The sequence below is a fragment of the Schistocerca gregaria genome, chromosome 2 (genome assembly GCF_023897955.1).
Source record: "Schistocerca gregaria isolate iqSchGreg1 chromosome 2, iqSchGreg1.2, whole genome shotgun sequence".
Taxonomy (NCBI): Eukaryota; Metazoa; Arthropoda; class Insecta; order Orthoptera; family Acrididae; genus Schistocerca; species Schistocerca gregaria.
The window spans coordinates 761,495,355-761,521,048 of record NC_064921.1 but is presented as its reverse complement, the minus strand read 5'-3'; the positions used below and the strand labels follow the sequence as shown (position 1 = coordinate 761,521,048).

The following is a 25,694-nucleotide window of genomic DNA, read 5'->3' as shown; positions in this document are numbered from 1 at the left end:
TCTTCCTCTGCTAGTGGGTTCTGAGTATAGGCTTTGGTACCATCAAGTACACTGAGTATGGTTGCACCATGCAAGGTGTAATTATAATCCTGCAACAATGATGCTGGGTAGCAGTCTGGACAGTTCTTCTGGCATTAAATGCATGATATTATTGACATGGGTGTCATGCTTAACACTTGTTAGGTACTAATTTTTTGAATTAATTTTATCTTGAGCTTCTTGTAAGAATTTGTTGCCAGTGGCACAGTTATGACATCTTGTACTTCTGGGGCAAAGCAGTGATCTACATAGCTCACTGCTAGGGCAAACTTTATTGCATCAGTTGTGATGCCGATGTAGTAAAAACTTGTGCGAACCACAGTACAGGATTATATGGCCATAATGGAGGTAAGCGTACAGCTGATCTTGATACCTCTAGTTCATCTTGCATCTAATGAAATTTTTTTCAAATTATGTTTGTAGCTTAGCTCTCATCAGTGTAAATCATGGCAGGATCACCACATGTCTTATGTAGCTAGAATTAGGGCTGTCCAACCTTTGAGTAGTGTGTAATTTTTAAGCCTAGTGGTTGTGCTTGAAATATTACTCTTGTGATTTTATTTATTGGAATAAATGCACTCAAATACGTAACAGCTCTAAGCAATGAACGGATTAGTAGATGTTATATGTGAAAGTAGAATCATCTCTGAATGTTAAGCATTTTCTTGTAATGAGGAAACTCTGTCTCTCTGGTTGAAATGGCTTTGAGCACTAAGGTACTTAACTTCTAAGGTCATCAGTCCCCTAGAACTTAGAACTACTTAAACTAACTAACCTAAGGACATAACACACACATCCATGCCCGAGGCAGGATTCGAACCTGCGACCGTAGTGGTCGCGCCGTTCCAGACTGTAGCGCCTAGAACCGCTCAGCCACCCCGGCCGGCTCTGTCTCTGTGTACACATTACAGTGCAAGAAGTATGTAACGTAAAAAGTCAAAGAATAAACTGTCACTGCAGGTGCTGCATGCAGTGTTGCTGGCTGGTGCATAATTAAATCTCACAGCCGCAACAACTCACAACATCACATAGCAGTGATGGCGATCTGGTGCTATAAATTCTTTGAAAATGTGATGATGTGATTCTCTGTTGTCCGTAGCCTTATTGCTTGTATTTGATGCTTAAATGTTTATGTTCAAGCTTGCATCTCCCAGAACAGTTTACTATACATTAACAAACTATGCATATTTTAATACTACGCAGATCATACAGTTTCAATGTTACAGCAGTGTTTAAGCATTTGTAAAGCATTACAGAATTCGCACTATTATTTTTTCCCGACAGTTCCATTTGTTCTCATCTTAAAAACGACCTGACAACACCCTAAAAGTTTTATCTAACATATTACCTTCAGGCGGCAACAATATATTGCTTGTAATTTTTGTTGTATCTCTAAAATTTATGCTGTTTTTGTGGTTTGTACACACAACAAATCAACCTTTGCCACTAGAGAGTCATTCTCAGCACATGCAGAAATAACTGAATAAAATTTCTAGGCTTCAATAACTCAGTACAATTGTCTCTTGGAATGTTACTAACATGGTTTGAACAACATCTTTTTCTTCTTGGTAGCACATAAATTTGTAGTCTCCGCACCTAAAACTGTTGGGTTATTGAACAATGTTATACAATAATGGATACAACATCATTGTTTTTTAGTGTTACTTGATCACACATTTATTAATTAAAACAAAGTGATGCCACCCATCCAGTGACAGTTTCAGTGGAGAGACTAATCATGACACTCATCTCATAATACACTTTTTATAAAAATACAGTCAGTTTAACACGATCAGTATTAGTGACCATAAAAGTTTAGTGTGGCACAAAACAAAAACTGTTATGGACTACAATATTGTAAACACAGTCTGTGCTTGCAACAACCAAAGCAGTTGTACATTTATTTCATACAACAATGTAATTAACAAGAGAAGTGAAGTGAGAAAGTTAAATATTCCAACTAAGATAATGGAAAGACTTTTCTAAATTTCATTGCAGCACTTGATTCAGATGAACACTCCATTGACGTGTTAACTTAATACTTTTTATATGAATGTGTAGTGTCTGTTCTTTCGGACATGTCCAGGACACCATGCGGAATCCGCAGCTGCGTTACATTATATGTAAATTGAAGGTGAAGCGGAGGAGAAAGGAAAGCTGATATCAGTAATCCAATCCCCTGTCCACCTGCAATTTACATATACCACCTTTTAGGCATCAACTTTATTATATGATTGCGAATACCTACACAGAGATGTTAGTTGACAAAGTTAAAAAGTTTACAGAACTATTTTGTGTACCTATGCTGGGAATTGCTTATTTATGAGTACTGTTACCATATCTGAAATAATAAATTATACAAATTCTTAATTAGTGATTTTATTGATTAATGATGTGTTTAGGACAAAAAAGTATAGTGTCAGGTTTGGGAATTAAACAGGTAGAATGGCACAATATGCAACACTAATTTTGGATGTACTCAAAATTCAGTGTTAATTATGTGTTAAGTTAATTATTTTCTGAAAAATTAAAACATATTATAGTAAAGTCTCGATTTATAGCTTTCTAATGGTGTATGTCAATATTTCCAAAACTGTGGGTTAGGTCAGTTGAAATCTGCTACAACATGCTACAGCAACATTTTCAGTTATTAGTTATTCTTCATTAACATGACTTTTAGAGACGCTAAACATACTACTGTGATTAACATATTGACAATTACCACCTGGATGATGAAGTTTGTGTAGTGTATGTTCTGAGTAATATTTGGACATATTTGGGCATGTACTGCATACATATATTGTGGATAACTAGATTTATATGAAAATTAAGAAAACAATACTTCGTTATTAGTAGGAGTGCATTAAGAGCAGATGGGAATCTTTTCACATACTCTGTTTCATCGTGGATATGTCACAGAGATATGTCACTTGCACTATAAATTAGCTTCACTACATCTTCCAACCTTTTATCAAAAAGGCTGATGTTTTCTACTGATAACACTGCTCATGCCTTTTCAAAATAATAAAAATGAATAATAACTAAGAACCTAGTTGGTCATACTTGTAACAGTGTAGAAGATGATAAAAGAGAAATGTGAGATGCTAAATTTTGTCTTCTACAGATGCGCTGTTTTTGCACATGCACAGCCACCCAGGTAGCAAGGAACAAGTCTAATGAACTGAACTCAAGAACACAGTTTCTTTGGACGTGAATCACACTCCTTGATGACGGCTGAAAAGTCAGACATTGACAATAGCACTGGAATGTTCTCACAGAGATGAAGTCCTTGAGCCTGTGATCGACTGTGGCACTGTGGTGGCTGCTGGAGGCTTGGTTGAAACTAGCTCAGCATGTGTATGTTGATATGGACTGTTTTTATCTGATCTCCAGAGAAATTTTCACTTGTGGGCAAGAGCTGTGGCAACTTGCAGTGCACAACTGTATAATGACTTTGTGATATGTAGCTGAGTGGGGATATAACACAACGTCACATGTAGTTGAGTGGGGATATAACACAAAGTCACTCAGCACAGGATCTGATGAAATACACATCGTATTTCATACCATGTTAGTGGAACAATTTGGTCCACCTCTAGCATCAGTCTGGCGTAGTAGTGTTCCATTAATTGGTTATATACCGGTAATGTACCCACCTAGTCTTCAGAATTCTTCTCTAACACCTCACTTCAAAAACTTTCACACTTTTCTTGTTTATATTGTTTATTGTCCAGGCTTCACATCTACATAACACCACACTCCAAACAAATACATTTTCTGCTATGCATGGTATATGAGATAGCCAAAACGCACTCACACATTAAGAAAAATGAAAAAATCCTAATACCAAAGAAAGCATACGCTACTTATAAATATCACTAAACTATTATTTGTATAAGTCATGGTTGCAAAGTATTAACATGTATTATTTACAGAAGACTTGAATCACTGATAGAAAATCTGTAGGAGGATCAGTCTAAGTTCAGAAAAAATGTAGGAACACATGAGGCAGTACTGATCCTACAGTTGACCCTAGTAGATAGGTTGGAGAAAGAAAAACCAACATTCACAGTATCTGTAGATTTAGAAAAAGTTTTTGAAGATGTTGATTTGAATATACTCACTGAAATTCTAAATTTATCATGGACAAAATACAGCAAGCAAAATGTTATGTGTGATGCAGTGATAGTGATTAATAATAAAAATCTAGCCTCTGAGTGTCACATGCTCCATGTCAGACACTGGCCACTGCACCACCTCCGGATGCCAGCTTTAATCGTGCCCTGGGAGCAGCAGGAAGAGACTATGGCAGTGGCACCACATGATCTAATGTTCTCTGGATGACATCGAGAGACAGTATGGAGCTGGGGTGCAAGACTCATACGTCTCTCAATTCAGTTAACTTGCCCATTGTGTGTAACCGATTCTCTTCTCTGGTTAATTGGCTACATCGATCTCCCGAAAGCTTCTTCTCCGAAGATATGGTGCTGGTTAAAGGAATTTACTAACTACTTTTCTATTGTTGAAATAATTTATATACTCGTAGAATATTTTTCAGTTCAATCACAATATATTTTCAACATTTATAAACGATGTCTTTGGCAAGCTAACTCATTCTTCGAACATTAGAATCATTTACACTTCTTCAAAATAGCTTACATGTGCCTCACTTCGATCATAACCAAGACATAGAGTAATTTGAGAATCTCTAGTCTCAAAATGAGTCCAATTCATAAAGGTCCGTAGGAAAACTACTTTCAACTATCCAGTTGTCTTTTTACAATCATCACAGACATCAAAGAGCACAGAATCTACATAAACTTTTCTTGTTCTTTTTTGCCCATACACAAAACTCTGTGGACAGTACAGCACGTACTTGTCTGCAGCCATTCGGCCAACGTGTCCATCTTTTTCGTCGTGACTGTTCTTTTTTACCTGCACATACAAATAAACTCTGCATAGTCAGCTGTTTCATTTCTCGTACTCATATCTAAAATGTCATTTGTTCAAAATGGTGGAAGGCTGAGTGATTTTAGAATTTCCTCCAAAATTCTCAAAGCACTACATATCCCCCCTCCCCCAAATTGAACATGCGATATTGTATAAAATCATTAACTAAACTTATATCACATACAATTCCAACAGTATACATTGCATATTTAGATTAAACTTTAACAAACTTTTCCTTCATTCTACTGTTACACTAAGTTGACATCAAACTTGAATATTTAATGGTACTCTGATAAGTTGTCCTAATATTTGGGATTCGTTAGGACTCCATCTCAGTTTCCAATTGTAAACTCCAGGTGTCACATACCCTTAATTATGGTTGCTCTTTACACTACCATTCTGTACTGTTTTCTTTTCCTTTCTTTAGTACCTATCCATTTCATTATCTACAGTTTCTCGTAGTCTGGAGGAACTCTGGGCAAATAAAAGTGTTCGTTCAGACACTACCTGATACTGCTAGTAGAATAGAGAATTCAAACTTACCAGAATAATTTCTGCAAAATGTGTGACTTTTTGTCATGATACTACCCTTTTCCTTTTAGCCACAGTACCTATACCTTATGTATGGGTTGACTCTATGAATGCTTTTCCTCCTTCTGTTTAGGTAGGTATGCCCCTTTTAACTTCTTAATATATGGTACAGGTCAATCCCCTTCTTGGCGCCCCTGTCCGCACAGTATAGGTCAGCCTCTCTTGGGTCTGCCTATCCAATAAATGCTGGGTGCACCCTTATTCCCTTTCCTGAGTAGGCTTCATAGTTCATTGCCCCAGTATACATCTTTATGGACTCCATAACTAAATATTATCCGGTAAAATTAAAATCTATTTCACACTTCATACTCACTTCTTTAATACCTCACTTCATATCCTAGAGTCCTCCTTTACGCAACAACTTCTACGCTTCCAGCATACATCATGCCTACATCCGTTTTTCATTATATTTTATGCTTACTTGGGTTATAAGAGTCCCATTATCCTACATGTCGTCACAATATTCAATAGAATGACCCTCTTTAGTAATTTCTCCTCTGGCTTATGTCCTCTTTCTTTACTCACGTACCCTCCTGATGCATACTTGATGTAGAATTATCCTAGCTTTTCTGCACTTATGTACATATGTGATATGGGGTCATTATTAGTCCTCTACATATACATAAAATAGGCAGTGTAGAACTGTCACCAATAAGAACAATAGTCATAATAGTTCTTACCCAACTACATATTTTCTGGTACTTACATATATGTGATGTAGAATCATCATCGCAAACAACAATGTGTGCATATTTTTCTATGTGCACATACTTTCCCCTTACAACATTTGAAAGTTCTCACAACATTTCAGTCTGTACTTTCACTGTTTGCATCTTTGTGTTACGTTGTGTTTATGCTTAAGTGTGTTTGTGTAACCTGATTCTTCAGCCGACTTGCGTGAAATAAGTTGAAGGTTATAATGAACCATGGAAATTGAAAAGGACTTCAGCGATAGAAGTATATGCATATGGAAAAAGGGAAAGATAGATAAATACTCAATAGAGAGGTAAGAAAGGAAAAAGTAGACTGTTGCTAAGATCAAAGAAGTGAAAGAAGATAGCCCCAAAGACAAAAAACCCTTCCCAGCCCTGTTCCCCAGGATCCCTACTTCGCTGGTACTTGAATGAGAAAGCGGAGGAGGTATGATGTTAACACCTCCTACAGAATGGACATTCTCACCTTCACCTTTGAAGCCGTGCTAAAAAAATCTTAGCAACCCCTATGGAATGGCAAATGGTGAAGAATCAGTCACACTTGTCTGTGAGGGTTGTCTGAAAGGTGTGATATGTGCGTGGTGTTAGTCATAATTTCACCTACACTACCCATCCCTTTCAAAATCGATACAAACCCTTCCTATTTACACCACATTACATAAAAGGTATAAAATATTCTATAAAATAGAAAATTATACACTACACTCAAATATTTGTCTAGTTATTCAGTTTATATTATACTTTATACACATATAAAATCCTCTATTCAGTTCATGACACCTCAACAGCACTATGTCTCAATAGTACCGTCATATGATACTGTCCACTTTCCTCGTTTTTTGTGTTACTTATTATCTGTCGCCGTTCATCAATACCTCTACTCACAGGTTTGTATGGAAAAACTGGTGAAGAGATTATGTACAAAGACTAACATCTTCTATTAATCTAATATTTCTTGATAACCCTCAAAGAATAGCTTAGGCAAAACTAAGATCTAACTATACTCTGATACTGGGATTTGAGATCCTCGCTAACTAGAGCGGAGTTCATGGGTAACTTAAAAACTCAAGAACTTCTTCTAACTCTATGTTGATGTTGGGATTTAACACCATCGCTAATACAAGAAGAGTGTGAGGTCAACTTACATCTACATTGGGCACTAATTGTTATGGATGTAACTGCGGGTATATCAAATCTGAATCCAACTGCTTTTAGAGAGCATATAATGAAACCACTAATAGATTCTTCAGTCCTGACTCGATATGACAACACAATTTATTCAGTTGATTACATAACGTGGACCAGAAGCATACGTAACACCTTTGAGACCACGAATAATGATACGATACTTATTGCTATTACTACAAGAAGCAGTATGGCCTTGATATTAATGATTTGCAGCAGCCATTGCTTGTCAGTCAAGTAAAGACAAGGATGGAGAAGCAATAGGACTGTAGGATAGTATAAAAATCCTTAGTATACTTTGAGATTTGAAGGGTATTCGGTGCAGGAAAAGTAACCTTGGAAGGAACACCGAAAACAACTCGGGAGCCGGCGGTTGTCACTCCGCCCGTTAACACACAACGTTAACGTCCCTGGGGGCATATTGACTCCACCCGAATCCCATGGATCTGATATTAACCTCACTTGAGCAAATGCAAACTGGTACTTGTCATTAAATTTTGTGTGAAAGTCTACACTCAACAAAACAATTGTTGCTTTACTACATAATACATCAGGTAAAGTTACTCTCTTTTCTACCTTGTCTTCGACAAGTTTGAATTCCTCGCCCAAGTTATCTATGATCTTGTTAGTATCATTAGGTTTGGAAAAAGCAACAGTCACAATGTTTCCGGAGATTATACTCTCGTAGATTTCTTGATCTATGATTAGCTCAAAAGGTTTCACCATTTGTTTTCATTATTTACTCACGAACTGACATCTTGTGTAGTAACAGCTAATGTACTAACACCTGGACTTTTTGATTGCATAATCGATATTAATTCCATAGATCGATCTGTGCTCTCTTTCAAAATATTCATTTCCTGTCTTATGGAATTAAATTTAGCATTACATAAATTTTCAAAGAATTTTAATTTTCCACTCAATTCAGATTCTACATTATTACATTTATCTTCAATATCAAATTCTAGTTTTTTAGCTAAATTCCAAATTTGCTCATCTTGCTTTTGGTTAAGGTCAGTAAACATTTGATTCATCTGAACTGTTAAGGAATTACTTAATTCATTCTTTAAATCTAATCGCAGCTTCACACTGTGCTTGTAGCTTTTCACTTAAAGTAGTCCTCATTTCATTCCTCAAAGAGGCAATTGGAGCAGTTGAAGTTACACTCTGTGCTTCTAACTTAGCATCTAATCTAGAATGTACTGAGCCTATCTCCTTTTTTAGAGCTTCATTCTGGGCTTTAATTAAATTTACTAATTCAGACAAGTCTGGCGTTTCCCTAGTCACCCTAATAGCTGTGACTGGTTCTGCTAGTTGCTGTTCTTGATCCCTATTCATTTTACTCGCAGCTCTTGTTATAAAAAAAAAATCACCTATACGTATAATGACAGTTTATCCTTCAACAGTCCATTCAACTTTACAAAATAATTATTGGTTTTCTCTCACCCGGCGTAGAGTTCTAGATGCGTTGGTTAGCGATGCAATGATGACTGGATATGTAATCAGCACTGGTGGACAGCAATGTTGCCAGCGATGTCAAAATGTTGGTTTCAGCGTCAGCATCTGCAAGCGAATGCATAGTCAGCACTGGTGAGCAGCAACTGGTGCAGTTGGCGTTGGTGGCTGGTTACAGTGTTGGATCAATGTACAAGTGTGAAAACTGCATACTCTCCACACCCAATCTCCCTAGTTGAAAAATTAAGGTCTCCCCTCCAGTTTTTTTCCCGCTATTACTTTCTCAAGTCTTTTACTGCATTGCACTCGCAACTTTCTTCCTCTGGTTTATTGGACTCAATACAACTTTTAGAAACAGTTCTCGTATCTTGTTATGTCTGGTTGCTATGGCAACTCATAATATCTTCTTCCCATTTCTGTTGCAAAATTGCTATTTTATTCAGGTTCTGTCACATAGGTTGCAACATTCTAATTTTCTCTCGACGACATCGAGAGACAGTGTGGTGCTGGGGTGCAGGACTCACACGTCTCTCAATTCAGTTAGCTTGTGTGTAGCCAGTCCTCTTCTGTGTTAATCCGTTACGTCGATCTCCCAAAAGTTTCTTCTCTGAAGATATGGTGCTGGTTAAAAGAATTTACTAAAGCTTTTCTATTGTTGGAGTAATTTGTGTACTCGTAGAATACTTTTCAGTTCAATCACAATATATTTTCAACATTCATGAACAATAACTTCAGTAAGCTAACTCATTCTTCGAACATTAGAATCATTTACACTTCTTCAAAATAGCTTATGTGTGTATCGCTTCGTTCATAACCAAGACGCAGAGTAATTTGAGAATCTCTAGTGTCAAAATGAGTCCAATGCCCGTACACAAAACTCTGTGGACTGTACAGCAAGTACTTGTCTGCAGCTGTTTGGCCACTGTGTCCATCATTTTCCTCGTGGCTGTTTTTTTTTTTTTTTTTTTTTTTACCTGCACATACAAACAAACTCTGCGCAGTCGGCTGATTTATTTCTCCTACTCATATCTAAAAACCAGGTGTTTGAAATGGTGGAAGGCCGAGAGATTCTAGAAGTTCCCTTGAAACACTACAGTGCCTGCCCTAATAACTGTGCCTCTCACGGGAAAGGGTGAAAAAGTATGGGAGTGATATCATTTAAGTGAAAAATTCATGCATCTGGCATAACCAACAGATAAGTGTATCTGACAGTTGGCCCATACTGAATGAAACCACTCAAACCAGGCAGTGAGTGGAAACATTCATGTAACGGCCGCAGTAGACAGAGACTTGTGTCAGTTGTTGTATTGTACTATGAAAGCACTCAAATCCCATCAGTAAGTTAAAACATTCATATAACGACCACAACCAATGGAGACTTGTTTTGATCAGTTGTCTAAACCACTTAAACCCAGTGAGTGAGTAAAACATTCATGTGACTGGCATGGCTGCAGAGGCTAGTTTCATTTGGAAAAACAATTGACTGGCCACTCAGTTGAAAACGGTTGTCGCATCACTACTTTGTGGGGTCAACTTCACATTTAAATCCTAATGTCAACTCTTACCAACTGAAATCAGGACTCATCTGATCAGGCCATTGTTTTCCAGTCATCCAGGGTCCAAGCAATGTGGTCACGAGCCCAGAAGAGGTGCTGTAGGCACTGTGATGTTAGCAAAGGCACGCATTGGTCATCTCCTGCCATAGCCCATCAACGCCAAGTTTCATCACACTGTCCTAATAGATATGTTCATCATACATCCCACATTAATTTCTGTGGTTATTTCACATAGTGTTGCTTGTCTGTGAGCACTGATAACTCTTTGCAAACACCACTGAAGTCCATCAACCACTGCTTTGTCTCTGATCAGAGGTAATGCCTGAAATTTAGTACTCTCGGCACACTCTTGACTTTGTGGATCTCAGAACAGTGAATTCCTTAACAATTTCCAAAATGAAATGTCCCGTGCATCTAGCTCCAACTACCATTTTGTGTTCAAAGTCTGTTAATTCCCATCATGTGGCCATAATCACATTGTAAACCTTATCACACAAAGCACCTGGTTACAAGTGACAGCTCCACCAGTTCATTGCCCTTTTATATCTTTTGTACTTTGACTACAAGTCTGGTAGATTTAAAATCTTGCTTTTCTAATGATGTCATTATAATACTGTCATCTCATGACGGTATAATTCTTACATTGTAATTATTTGTTGAGTTTGTGGAGATTTATGTTCTAACATATTTGTGTGTTGTATAAGTAAGAGGCTAAAAATAGCTTTTTACTGAAGGTGCAACATAGCGGCAGAGTGCTGAGCACCCAAGTCAAGTGCAGCTTTACATTCTTAGTGTGCAAAAATCCAAGAAACTAATAAGTGTTCCCAAGTTGTTTTTTTGGACTTGATGGCCCAGGAAATCTGCTTTGAACTAGTCTGGTGGGATAATTGTGTGCAGGGAAGGCTAAGGTGACAAAGGTGGTGTGTTGCTATTAAGAATTTGCAGCTGAATGAATGAGTTTGCCCTGAATGCCAAGCCAGTATGGGAGGGAATGCTTGATACGGGAAGGATGACAACCGTCTGCTGACCAATGGAAAATTCAGGATCGAATAATGACAATATTATGAAATGACCTGTGTGCCTGTCCCACCACTCGTGCCATCTGGATTTTTCCCCAGTTTCTCGGAACTTTGCTGTTCTGTGCTGCAACATGTCCTTGGTTCTCACCACCAACCTTGCATTATTTTATGCTAATTTCTTCTGTCTCAGAGTTTGTTCAGATTAATTACTTCTTTCTTCACTCTGCTTTGTTCTCAAGATCTTTCACTTTCTGACATGTCTACTTTTCGCCATCCCCTTCCCACCTCTGTTACATACAATGCACTTAGCTTTTCTCTCTTATTAACTCAACCAAAATGTTTGCACAATAATCTCTGTCTTGCATATTACCCCGTCTTCAACCTTTAATCTCTCAGATTTTCAAATCTCATCTGGTGTAGTCCCCAACAACCAGTCTTTCCTTATCATCCTGTCTAGTAAGTCTCCTGTGACCTGAGACCTGGGTGACTTTTCCGAACTCTGCTCCTTTTCCGAAACCTCTCCAGTTCCTTTCCCCTCACCCCTCTTCTTTCCCCTTCAACCCTTCTGCTGGAAGTAGGAGCCACTGGCTCCAAAAGCTTGCATAAGTAAAAACTTCTTTTATTTATGTGTTCTCCTGCTGCTGTGCAGTGAATAGATTTCCATCCAGTTACATAATATTATGAAAAGTATCACCATATAGCAGAGATAGGTTAAGCGTATTCACAGTTGCGAGTATGGACAATGATCAGCTGTATAATGGAATGACAACAGTGAAAATTTGTGCCACACTGGAACTCTAATCCAGATTTTCCACTTACCATGAGTAGTTGGCTTACAGTTTTACTATCCAAGCATGACTCACGGTCAGGCCCAAACTTCCACATTTCATCATCCATGTGTCTACAAAATGTATTTGTATGTCCTTTACATATATTCATGTACAGGGAAGACATTTTATTTTGTATATAGTGGAGATGTTGAGTCACAGAGAGGCACAACATCGAGGCTGTCAAGCAAATTTTGCTATGTGCATAATGAAGATGTTGAGTCACAGATAGGCACAACAAAAAAACTGGCAAACAGGTAAGCTGTTGCCCAAAATGCCTTCTTCCAAATTGGACATAAAACACACACACACACACACACACACACACACACACACACACACACACACACACACACAAAAACGCAACTCGCACACACATGACTACTGTCTTTGGTTATCGAGACTGAGTCTGGCCTGGGCAGCTGAAGACAGTGGGTTTGTGTGTGTGTGTGTGTGTGTGTGTGTGTGTGTGTGTGTGTGTGTTGTGCTTAATTCGGAAGAAGGCCTTTTAGGTGACAGCTTACTTTATTGACAGTTTTTTTGTTGTGCTTATCTGCGACTCAACATACCCACTATATGATGAGTAGCAATCTATCCTTTTCATAATATTGAAAGTACTGTTGTTTGTCGGTATGTTTAATATGGACAAAAGTGTGTGCTTAGGAAGTAAAACTTATTTTGACAGACTTATTTACTTACATCCTGTTGTAACAGTTAATAGCTTGATATTTCTCTGTTGTTACCTCTTTTTTTCATAGTTAGCATAATTTTTTAATTTTCTCTCATTTACTTATCTAAAAATATTTACATTTTAATGTATCAACATTTTTTGTTTCAGGACATTTAGTGAGAAGCTGTTGGACACCTTGAGTATAATGGAGTCCTCAGTTAGTTCAGTTTTCTCGGATATGGTGTACAATTGCAAGGGACAAATAGTTCTCATGCTTAGTGAAAGAGAAGGTCTTATTCAGACATATGTTAATGGACATACCTGTGCGTATGCTTTATTTTTCCTGAAAGATTTATATATTTGTGGCACTAATGAAAGAAAATATTCAGAAATTCTGTCATATTTGAGATATACTTCATATATGGTGTCACTTGATGCCAAAAGGATTGTATTTCTCCCATCGCTCAAGAATAAAATGGAAGACATTACTTTTGATCGACTATACTTTGCACCTAAGGTATGGGTTGGTGAGAGACCTCACTGTAGTACCTCACCGACATACTGGGATATTCAGAGTATTTTGCCTCAACTTAAAATCTCACTCAGCCTTGTGTTTAAACAGACAACATTAAACTTTTCAAATGAACTACATCTGCCACCTAACAACTTGAGACATCAGTTGACAGACGTTTCAGGAAGAGTGATCCATATATTGAACAGTAAAGATGCAGTATTAGCAGTTCAAGCAGAGAATTTGAGTCTTAACATAATTTTCAGTATTCATTTTCTTTATATCAATAACCAGAAATGTGATGAGAACAGAGACATAGCAGATTATGTGCAATTAAGGATGTTACTACATTGCAACGCAAGGAGACTACAGAATGATACTGATATTTTTATGGCAACATGTATCTGGAGTGGAACGAAACCTTCACCAGTTGACATATTTAGTGCTTGTGTTCCCAAAGCTTGTTCTGTAGCCAAACTGCGCAAAGCAGTAACTTACACTGGAATAGTAGTTGAACTTTCACCACCTAATGCAGCACTTCTTTTAACAACAGTTGGAAGAAAGAGAGCATACGTTATCATAGAGGTTGAAAAGCTAAGTCTACAAGAGAATGATGAACCACTCAGTGGGGATAGTTGCATTGATGATTATATGGATCTTACAGATATAGCTTTCTTCCAAGTTAGGCCTGCAAAAAATGCAGAAGAATTCTATTTTGCTCAGCGTGCTTGGCTCCCATTAAAAATGGAAATAAATGAGAATATTTATATGGTGTCTGATGACTGTAAATTAAGAAAAGCAGGAATGTTTCTGGAAAAGGCGTACAGAGACTATCGAGCTGCAGTGGAAATAGTAAATGTTAAAAACAAAACTGCCATTGAAATTGCTGCAGAATGGTCTCAAGGAATAGGAGAAAACACTCAAGAATATGCTATTATTAAACTAAATGAAATTACACAGAACATGCAGATAGACTCCAGCATAACTGACGATTTACCAACATTCTGCAAAAACTCAATTATTAATGATAATGCTGCTGAATGGTTACATGGAAATAAGGAAAACACTGGGGAAGTTGACATTATTAAAACAAATGAGACTACACAAAATATGCAAACAGACTCTAGCATACCTGATGATTTATCGATAGACTGTAAAAATTCATACATTAATGGCAGTGTTGCAGAATGGCTCCATAGTAATGAAGAAAACACTCAAGAAGCTGAGATTATTGAACTAAATGAGATTGCACAGAATATGCAGACTGACTCCAGCATAGCTGCTGATTTATCAACAGGATGCAAAAACTCATTTATTAATGATAGTGAGAACAGAGATAATGATGAACTAATTTTCTGTGCTAAAGTTAAGGATAATCAAAATGATGAAGGTGAAGATAATTTGGGAACAGAACAGTTCGAAATAAATACTACACAGTGTATCACTCTTGGAAATAGTAGTTGTGCCAGTAACAATGTGTCTGAAAATGTTGTTATGCCTATGAATATCGAAAACAAACCTGGAAATTTAAATTGGGCAAGTGAACAACTCAAAAACTACACTGGTGTAACATCTATTTGGGAGTCTTCATCAGAGAAACATCAGCAGTTTTCAGATTTCAGAGATTTAGAAAATGGTCCTGTGTCTTTGAATAATGAAAATATCCCACAAAAGTTCAGCTGGGCTGATGAAGAGCCAGAAGAAAATGATGTATCAATATTTAATTCTGATTATTTACCTAATAGCACTCATTGTTCTCCTGTGAATTCTGAGATCAAAGTAATCAGTGATAGGAAAACACATAATGTTTTGCAGCACAAAGACAGTACAGACAGAACCAAAGAACAGGATCAAAGCAAAAAGAACTCAGGTAATGGAGATGAATCTAAAAGGGGTGAGTTTACCACATACAAAAATTCTGGTTATAAAATCCATGGAGATGAAAATAAATTTAATAATTTCTTAGATTCATCTCAGAAAAAAATTACAGATGTATCAGCAAACAGAGAAACCTTTAGATCTTGTCCAACTGAGAAAGTCCACTGTGCCAGTGAGAACCTGAAAAATGCCATGAAGTATTTAACCAACTGCAAGAAACTACATTACGTAGGTGTTGTGTGTCGTGTGGTGGCTCTGATGACAGACAACAGAGGCGTGCTCTGTCTGGGAGATGATTCAGAAGCAGAATTTCTTACTGAAAGTTTCATTGGAATCTCAGCAGATTGTGTGCAAGCTGGGATGGAAATGAAGTGTGTTGCCAGCTGTTCAGGGTATAAGAAGTTCGTTGCATGGTGTGTGTGGTGTGGAAATAGTACCCCGCCAAAAGCAGCAGAAATTTCTCATTTGTTAGAGGCAACTTCAGATGCCCTCAACACATTGGCAGCAAATGCATTATATGGAAGCCATGTAATTGCACTCGCACCAAATACTGCCTTACTTGCAATAAAGATAAGGAAGCAAGACATTCCAGTCCTCCTGACTGGTGACATAGCAAACCAACTGGGTGATCTGAGTATGGGAGACTTTCTTGAAGTTAAGGTAAAACATAGTTGTACATTTTCTCATATATCTAGTTGATGCTTTCAACTTCACATAGTGTGAAATATTCACTAAGAACATTATACCTAATTTATTTAATATATCTGAACCATTTTTAGTTTGTGGTATTTTTACAATATGGATATAAGTACTTAAAAATCCAAACTAGAAAAAATTCTAAGCATATGATTAGAGATAAAAGTGTCAAAAATTTTGAGAATCTCTCTCTCTCCCTTCCTCCCTCTCTCTCTCGCCCCCTCCCCCCCTCCCTCTCTCTCTCTCTCTCTCTCTCTCTCTCTCTCTCTCTCTCTCTCTCTCTCTCTCTCTCACACACACACACACACACACACACACACACACACACACACACACACACACACACACACATATATAGAGGAGGGGGGGGGGGGGGGGAGTTTCAGTCAGTCCAGCAACTCTGTGTACATAATTACACCCTCCCTGGAATTATCCATTGATTTAAAAATATATGTGTTGTGATATAATTCTAGTAGTAAGATTTTTATATATTTTTCTATAACTTGCACTTTATTCCTCATCCTCTCCCTCACACCTTAATTTTTACTTTCCAAAGAAGGAACATTAGTTTCAGAAGTACTGGATCCCCCTTTTATCCTGTTCACCCAATTTTAATCAACTGATAGGTCTTTATATAAATTGTGATATTTTATAGACCTTTGCAGAGGTGTACAAAACATTTTTACTACACTTCACCAGTCCAGTGCAATCCATGAAACCATTTCATGGAGAAAATGTCAGAGAGAATAGGTATCATTAAGCATTCTGCACAGAGGGTTTAAAGAAAAAAATAAGTTAAACATTAAGTAAGATAGATGGGGGAGAGGGGTTTATTCCCCACCCCCCATTCAGAATTAGACATATTTTTTGGGCAATTGAACACTACTCAGAGAGGATTAGAAATAATATTAAATGGTATAAACTCAATTCAAGCCATGACCAAACAAGTTGTTGGCTTATAAGACAAAATTTCAGGCACAGTCATTTGTCGAATAACTGGTGATTGGAAATATTTGTCAACACTGATGTTTCTAATCTCACTGGAGTACATTTTTTTGCGCCCTGAAACCAAAACAAAAACTGGGGTACATTTTAGTCATACCTGTAAAAGAGTACTATTGTCACTTAGGAGTTATAAGACATTGTAGAATTGCTACCAGGCAGTCATATGACCTTCCACCACTAATTGGCAGTGGAGTCATTTGTATGTACCAGTTGGTTGCATGGAATCAGCACAGTGAGATGAGCATGTTATTAAAAAACAGCTGTTATGTTTGGATGTCCCCATGACCATGCTGTGAATGATGTTGCTTAGTTTGTTGGTGTATCAACACAAAATGTACAATGTGACCCGCAGCCATGTAAGAGAGTGTGAGAACATTGGACATAAAAAGATCCAACCTACAGGGACCAGAGACTAGTTTCCCACATTGTTAGTGACAGTCGATTTCAAACTGCATAGGAATTCGTGCTGTCAGCGAATGCAGGTTCATATCAACCTATTTTCTAGTGAACATTGTAAAGGAAACTGAATTCTGTGCACATTCTAGGCAGTTGCCTTACAAAAGGCCATTGCTCACTATTTCATGTTTCTAGTAGGTGAAACAACAGAAACTGGACAGTAGGTGACTGGGTGCCTATAGCATGCTCCGAAAAACATTATTTTATCTCTTTCCAAATGATGCATGGCATCCAGTGCACCAGTGACCATCTAGTGCACCAGTGATCCAATGACATGTTCAAATTGCAGTGTGGAAAGAGTTTAGTTCATGCCAGAGATTGAGCCTGCAATATTCTGTGGATCAGTGGTGGCTGCTTTGTAAGAGCACGTGAACACCCAGACTTTTGACACCTTGCAGATTTATCAGTTATTTTTCTTTGAATGCTGTTAAACTTACCATAGATGCTGCAATCTGAAAGATATGGCACTTAAATTTACAGTGCTACTGCTCCTCTAGACTCCTTGAAACTTGGCATCAGGGTCGCAAGCACACTTTAAGGATTTGTGCATGCACAACTCACATGATGTAATTTCCTTATGGGACAAATACATATGGATTTGATAAACAATGTGCATGGTTCACAGTGTGTACAGCTAGCCCTTGCCACCCAACTACATGTTATGTCAGTGCCAAGAGGTGGTAGCACACTGCGGCAGACTTTTTTCCCCTTTCGCTCTTTATAAAGCCTGTTAGATGATAGCACAGATATGCTAATTCACTCACTATATACTGTAGTAAAATTAGATCGGACTTCAGCATATGTTAAAGTTGTACTGATAGTAAGCCTATTTTGTGGGTTACTGAATGAGTTATACTGGTTAAGTTATGGATTTTATCATACAATAATCCATTTGAGGTGCTGAGAATCATAAGGGCCTAAAGCACATTACTGTCATTTGTGAGACTGTAGCATTTATTCATGCTTCTGAAATCTGTTGATCTTATGGTGAGTCAGGTGTAGCTGTGCTGTAGGCCCACATTGTACATATGAAAATTCACGTAAAGCTGTATCACTGGTTTCTCTGGTATTCACTCAAACGTGGGATAAATAATGATGTGTTTTAGGCCCTTATGGATCTCAGCACCGCATTTGTATTCTAGTCAAATGACCTTGTTGGTAGACACTACTACTTTGGTTTAATCATTTCCACAAATGACACCACTTTGTGTTTGGAGTGGGTTGTTTACTGTGCAGGAATTGGCTTTCATGTGCAGTATAAACATGAACTATCTGGAATCTATTCTAAATGCCAACAGAAAAGTGAAGCTGTGGGGATGGGTTACGAGTCGTGCTTGGGTAGCTCAGTTGGTAGAGCACTTGCCCATGGGTGGTAAAGGTCCTGAGTTCGAGGCCTGCTCCACCTAAAGTTTTAATCTGCCAGCAGAACACACTCCACTACAGAGTGAAAATCTCATTCTGGGAATATAAAAGTAAATTACTAGGAAGAGCTAGCCGCAAAAGAACTAGACTTTCTGAGAACAGGTCCTTTGATTGATAGAGTAATGAATTTTTTTTTGCTTAAAGAATCTTTATTTATTCATCGACATATACTTTGTCCCCTTCAAAGTAATCCCCTAAGATATGTACGCTTGTCCCAGGGTTTTTCCAAACTTGGGAGCACTTCTCGAACTCACTTTTCATTATGGTGTTGAGCTTCTTTATCAATTCAGTTTTTTTCTCATCAGTGGTGGCAAAACAACTCTTCAGTTTCTGGAATAGAAAGAAGTCAAAGGGGGCCATTTCTGGCAAGATCTGTGGCTGAAGCAACATAATGGTTTTGTTTTTTGCCAAAAGCCTGATGCAATTTTCACTAGTATGCAATTTTCACTAGTGGTGGAAATTGTCTGTTTCTTTTGGATTGCTTCACACAAACAACACAGAACTTCCAGGTAGTATTCCATATTATTGTCTATACCACCATAAGGCAGGAATCCATTGTGCATTACCTCATTGTAATCAAAGAAAACAGTGAGAACAACCTTCACATATGATCAAACTTGTAGAATTTTTTTTCGATCTTGGCTTTCCAGGCAATTTCCATTGGGGTGATTGGGTCTTGTTTTTGATGTCACACCCATACACTCATGTCTCATCACCTGTTATAACCTTTTTTATAGGTTCTGGATCATCATCGAATCCATTCAGAAATTTGTAAGTGATGTCTATGCCAGGTCATTTTTAACTGAAATTCAACAATTTGGAAACAAACTTTGCTCCTACTCATTTCATGCCCAAAACATTCAAAGAAGTTGCTTGGCATCAGACAGAGTATATGCTGACACCATCAACAAACTGTATGTTTGGTGATTTTCCAGAACCATTTTCTTTACTTCTTCCATTTTGTTGTCAGTAATTGACATGCGAGGCTGTCGTCGTTTCCAACATATTCGCGAACCTCTTTGAAATGTTTATACCACTTGCAAATTCTTGTCTTACTCATAGTAGATTTGCCAAAAGCCATAGTCAACATTTCAAAAGCGGTGCTGCACTGTATTCCATTATTCAAGACAAATATGATGCAAATTCGTTGATACAGGGACATAAAAGTTATCTGAAATATCATACCACTTCATCATTTAACCCTTAAGCGGTCGTGCAGGGTGTTTAGAACACCCCAGTCATCAAAATCGTTTACATAATGGATAGAAGTATAACATCATGTTCTTTGGTACCTTTCTAGGACATGACATGAAAGTTTTGGGTAACAATAGAATCTACAATGGAAGCACAAGTTCCAAGAAAATACACAACAATGTGCATTGGGGTGTTGTCGGCACCCCGCCTGACTCTTTACGTTGCAGTGCTGTGAGAAAGCGCATAGTTTTGTTCCGTAGCAGATACTTATATTTTGTAGCTCTGTGTGGTTAAGACAGATATGGATTATTACAAAATAGAACAAGAAAGAGTGCAGAAGCTTCTGAAAGAGGTCTTAGGCGAAAATTTTGAAGGAGAAGAAGAGGAAACAGACAGCTGTGGACTGTTTTATATATATATATGACATAATAATTACAGCGATTACACGGTGCACAAATATTTACATACAACACATTGCATCAAATTTCACAAGAGACCGTGATGCCAAACCAACAAAAGAGGAAGAGATCGAATCTCTGCTGGGTCTGTTGCTATTGGCTGGGCATTACAGGGCAGGGCACTAAAATCTGGAAGACTTATGGGACAGAAATGGTTGTGGAATTGCAATATTTCATTCAACAATGAGTTGAGGGCACTTTTGTTTCATGTTCCATTGTTTGAGATTCGATGATGTTCGAGGCAGACCACAGCATAGAGAACTTGATCACCTAGCTATGTTCAGAAAAGTGTTTGAATTATTCACACCAAACTGTGTCAGTGATTATACTAAGACTGAATATATGACAATGGATGAACAACTGGTCGCATTTTGAGGCAAATGCAGTTTCCGACAGTATATACCAAGCAAGCCTGTTAAATATGGTTTGAAAATTTTCACATTATATGATGCAAGAACATGGTATACTTTGGGGATGGAAATCTATGTTGGGAAACAGCCAGAGGGTCCCTTTTCACTGTCAAACTCGCCTAAGGAGGTAGTAAATAAACTTGTATGGCCTATCGAAGGTAGAGGACAGAATGTGAAACTAGACAACTGGATTTGTTCCATACCACTGGCTGAAGAGCTCCTGAAACAGAAACTTACAGTAGTAGGAACTCTTGAAAAGAATAAGAGGTAGCTCCCTCCAGACTTTGTTTGCATGAGAGGTTGTGAACTTAGAAGTAGCCTTTTTGGATTCAGAAAGGATATCACCATAGTTCCATATGTGCCAAAGAAGAGCAAAAACGTTATTTTCCTTTCATCTTTGCATCATGACAGTGCCATTGACACTAATACTGTGGAGGAAAAGAAACCAGAAATTATAGCAGTGTACAATAAGACCAAAACAGGTGTGGACACTATAGATGAAATGTGTGCTACTTATTCAACCTCAAGAAAAACTAGATGCTACTTATTCAGCCTCAAGAAAAACTAGATGCTGGCCACTTTGCCCTATTTTTCCGAATGATTGACATTGCTCGCATTAACACTTTCATCATATTCACAAATAATAACAATTAGAAGATTTCCCGAAGAATGTTTTTACGTGATGTCAGGAGGTCATTAGTAAATCCCATAGTGTGCAAGAGAGCAGCCACTCACTCCCTGCCTAAACAAGTTAGACGGAAAGCCACTAAAATGGCGGGAATTGAAGACGGCAACAATGCACCACCTTCTGAACAAAGAATACTTAAGCCCAGGCACTGCACAGTTTGCCCTCAGAGTAAAGATATAAAATTTAAATCACACTATGCTCGACATTTAAAAGTTATTTGTATAAAGCACATGAGAAATGTGTGTGAAAAGTGTTACGACAACGCACCCCTTGCAGCCAGTGACAGTGACTCATTTCATAAAATGTTTGCATGAGTTGACTGAACAAATGTTTAGTTACATGTATAATGTCTTATACTTATAATACAGTATAAAGAATAACAGAAATAAATAATTAAACAAAATATTGTAAGAAAATGGGAATTACTGGATATGTTTCAAATCACCCAGTTTAATACTAAAGTAATACTAAATAAAATGATAATGTACCGGGAGATAACATTCTACATAGCCATTTGTGGAGTAAACATATTCATATCAGTGATATGCTGCACAACAATATCATTATAACCACTTTTATTTGGGGTGTTAGCAACACTCCGCATGACTATTAATGTTACAAAAAGCTGCGTGACCGCTTAAGGGTTAAAAAACTCTGCTGGCGAAAGCAGTGTTTTGGCCACAGTTACAGTCCAGTGTGGTAATTCTTCTGGAAAACCTCAGTTTCTCAGGGAATTACATTTTATGTGGGAAAAAATCAGGAAAAGATCAGGGAATTTCAAGAATTTCATAAAATCCCAGGGAATCTTGCATTTTTAACCTAGAATTCAAACAGGATTGTATTCAGTTTTGTAAATCATAATTCTTAAAGTACTTAATATCTCAAAGTGCGTTGATTATATGGATATCTATGTTTAAAAACAGCAGTTAAACTACTGCTTGTGGCTGGTATATAGCTCAGCTGAAGGGAAAGAAAAGTCAATGTTGCAGTATGCCCACCTGCCACACCCTCCCCCCTCCCGTGCTCACTATTAATTTATCAGGAGCTTCTTGGCAGTGTCTTCCATCTCACACTTGTAATTCTCAGAGAATTTTTTTTATTTTTATTTATTTATTTTTATGTTTATTTTTTACAAGTCTGAGTAGCCATCCTGGAGGCCTTCTTCTGCGTTAGAGACTCAGGAGGAGGTCAAAACGCTAGTTCCTCCAACATAGTTTTTTACATTATCGTGCAGTACGATACTCAGAAACCTTCATGTCAATTGACTCTGGCCATCGAAGCTTATGCAAATTATATCTTTGATCCATCTTTTTCAAAAGAAAAAATTTCTTGAGGACTTGAACACATGTATAACCTTACCAAATGCCAACAATTAACTAAATATTGAAAACAGCTGGAAATGCAAACATACATTAGGAACATGTATACCAACAAGATAATTTTTGTTTGTTTTGAAAATCAGGTGTATGATGCCCACAAAATTAAAAAATTCCCATTACTTTTTGATCACACATCATATGAGCTTGGTTTGATGAACACTCAGGCTCCCTACTGTACATCAGCTGGCCAGCTAAATTGCTTGATATTAATCTAATAGAAAATGTCGGGGAGTGTTTGAAACAGTGGGAAAAATGTAGAACTCAACATCACCGAAGTTGATAGCTCTTTTGGACACACTGCCTTTTTGAATCCAGACCGTTATCAATGCATGAGGCAGTGCTACACATTGTTTAGTGTGATGTTTCCTAATTCTTTGCCAGGTGTGCTTCCTCAGCATCCTGCAGTTATCAGTGATATTTTCATAAACTTCAAATATGCAAAGAAGTAGCAATCTGTTGTGTACTCAGATAATTTCGGGTATGACAGTTATCTCCATTCTTGCGTAACAGCTGATACTTGCCTCATTTAAAGTGAATTTTACGAACTGCAAATGGTTTCAGAGATTATAGTTGCTGTGACAGCAGGTTACGTTGTAGGACTGCACCTTTCATAGAATGCTTTTGATCCTGGAACAGACAAAGACCTGTATAGAAAGGAAAAATAAATGCTTAGATCTTTATGTGATGTTAGGTGATGGGACCACGTGACATACATTGTTTTGCAGTAACAATTTCTGAAATGGAAACAATAAATAAAAATTTAGGTAGTTGATGTATGGAACATAGAAACACATAACAGCTCAATGACATAACTAGCAATCAAGCTACCACTCATTTTCTCGTTTATTCACACCCACCCAACCATGTATGCAACAATACTGGATGTGAATAATTACTTAGGCTGTCACAGGTGTGAGAGACATGTAGTAACTGGGAGGGAGTAATATTAACATGTCAAGAACAGTGTGGGACAGTAATGACAGGCATGACAGAGGAGGGAGACAGGTGGCTCTGAGGGGCAATTACAAAATGAGAACTGAAAATGGGGATAGTCATAAAACTGAGGAAGTGGGTATTAGTTATTTATTTATTTTCTTAGTGTTATTGGTTGGTGGGAGGAAAGTTGTGTGGAGAATGGTAGTAGGTAAGAAGTGAAGCTAAGGGAAGTGGTAAGGATTGGGACTGAGAAAGGATTATTGGTGATATATGGTAAGGGGGATAGTGAGGACAGAGAATGTGATGGGCTTCCATCTACATTGTTCAGAGTGGCTAGTGCTGGAAAAAAAAATGTATACTGAAGCAGCTGTATTGGTGTCATGATGTGCAGCCTGTTCAACAATTCGATGATTGAGTCCTTATGTAGTTACAATTTGACGATAGTAGTTCACCCAAGAACAGGTCTTAACACCTAGGTCATCCACAGGAGAATGAGCTATGCTTCAGGAAAGGGAGCAGGATTAATATGGAATTGTGTGGATGTTAGAGTACTCTTTTTGATGGGGCTGGGTAGAATTTCCTTCATCTCAGGACTCCATGAGAGGTACTTGAAGCCCTGACTACGATTGTGTATGAGATTTTTGTCAATTTCCTCTTACAAGGTAATAGGAGGAATACTTCCCAAGCAGTTCATCACTACTTTTGAGTTTCTTATTGCCATAGGAAGAGAAGGGATGGCAAATAAATAATTTATTTGATAATGTTGGAAACTCCATGAAGCTGTTCATGGATGATTTATGTAAAAATTCACTACAATCTACAGGGATTTGATGCAGTGCAGGGCTTGCTGTCAGTATAGACTATGCAATGTATTGCACATAAATAGGCAAAAACACGCATTATTGTGCAGTTAGTTATTTACTTGTTCCATGGATCAAATTAATGATGAATTTTATGATAAGGATTCCCATTCTCATCCCTCCTTCGCTGGTCTCCTCTTGTCCCCACTCTATCTGTCTGCCTTCTGTCATAATTCTCCCTGTCTGTTCATCACCTCCTGCCACTTCTTTGTATCCTCACTACATGTCTGCTCATCTCTTCCATCCCCATTTCTCTGTGCACCTCCTCCTGCTCCCACTCTCCCTGTGTGTTCATCTCCTCCTGCCCCATATCCCTATTTCCATTTTCTCCTAATGACAATCTTCTGTTCATCTCCTCCTGCTACAGTCTCTCTGTACATTCCTCATGCTTGCTCGTCCTATCCATCTCCTTCTCCCCCTCTACCTAGCCATCCCCCCTCCCTCCCTCTCTGTCTTACCCTTCTTTCCCCATATCATTGTTCATCCACTCACGTCCCCACTCTCTTTCCATCTCCTCCCCCCTCTACTCATTTCCTCCTCTGTCCTATCTCTCTTTATCAGTCTTCTTCTCCATCCTCTCTCTCTACCCATTTCCTCTTCCAAACCTCTCCCTATTCATCTATTCCTGACGTCTTTCCCTATCCAGCTCTCCCTGCACCCTCTTCCTACCCATCCTCCCCTATCCCTTCTCTCTGTCTGCCCCCCTTTATCCCTCTCCATCCCCTCCTCCTTCCACTCTCTGCCCATCCCCTCCTCCATCCCATCCCCATCTCAGCCTTCACCAGGCTATGCCCAG

At 38.1% G+C, this 25,694-nt stretch overlaps 1 protein-coding gene across 2 annotated transcripts in view; it reads left to right on the top strand.

The window, feature by feature from the left end:
* The window catches only part of LOC126334972 (uncharacterized), a 138,680-nt gene that overhangs the window by 26,456 nt on the left and 86,530 nt on the right, over positions 1-25,694 (top strand). For both annotated transcript variants that reach the window (XM_049997760.1, XM_049997761.1), the window contains exon 2: positions 13,174-16,054. In XM_049997760.1, coding sequence (XP_049853717.1) covers positions 13,174-16,054 — 2,881 coding nt within the window. The remainder of the gene's footprint in view (positions 1-13,173; positions 16,055-25,694) is intronic.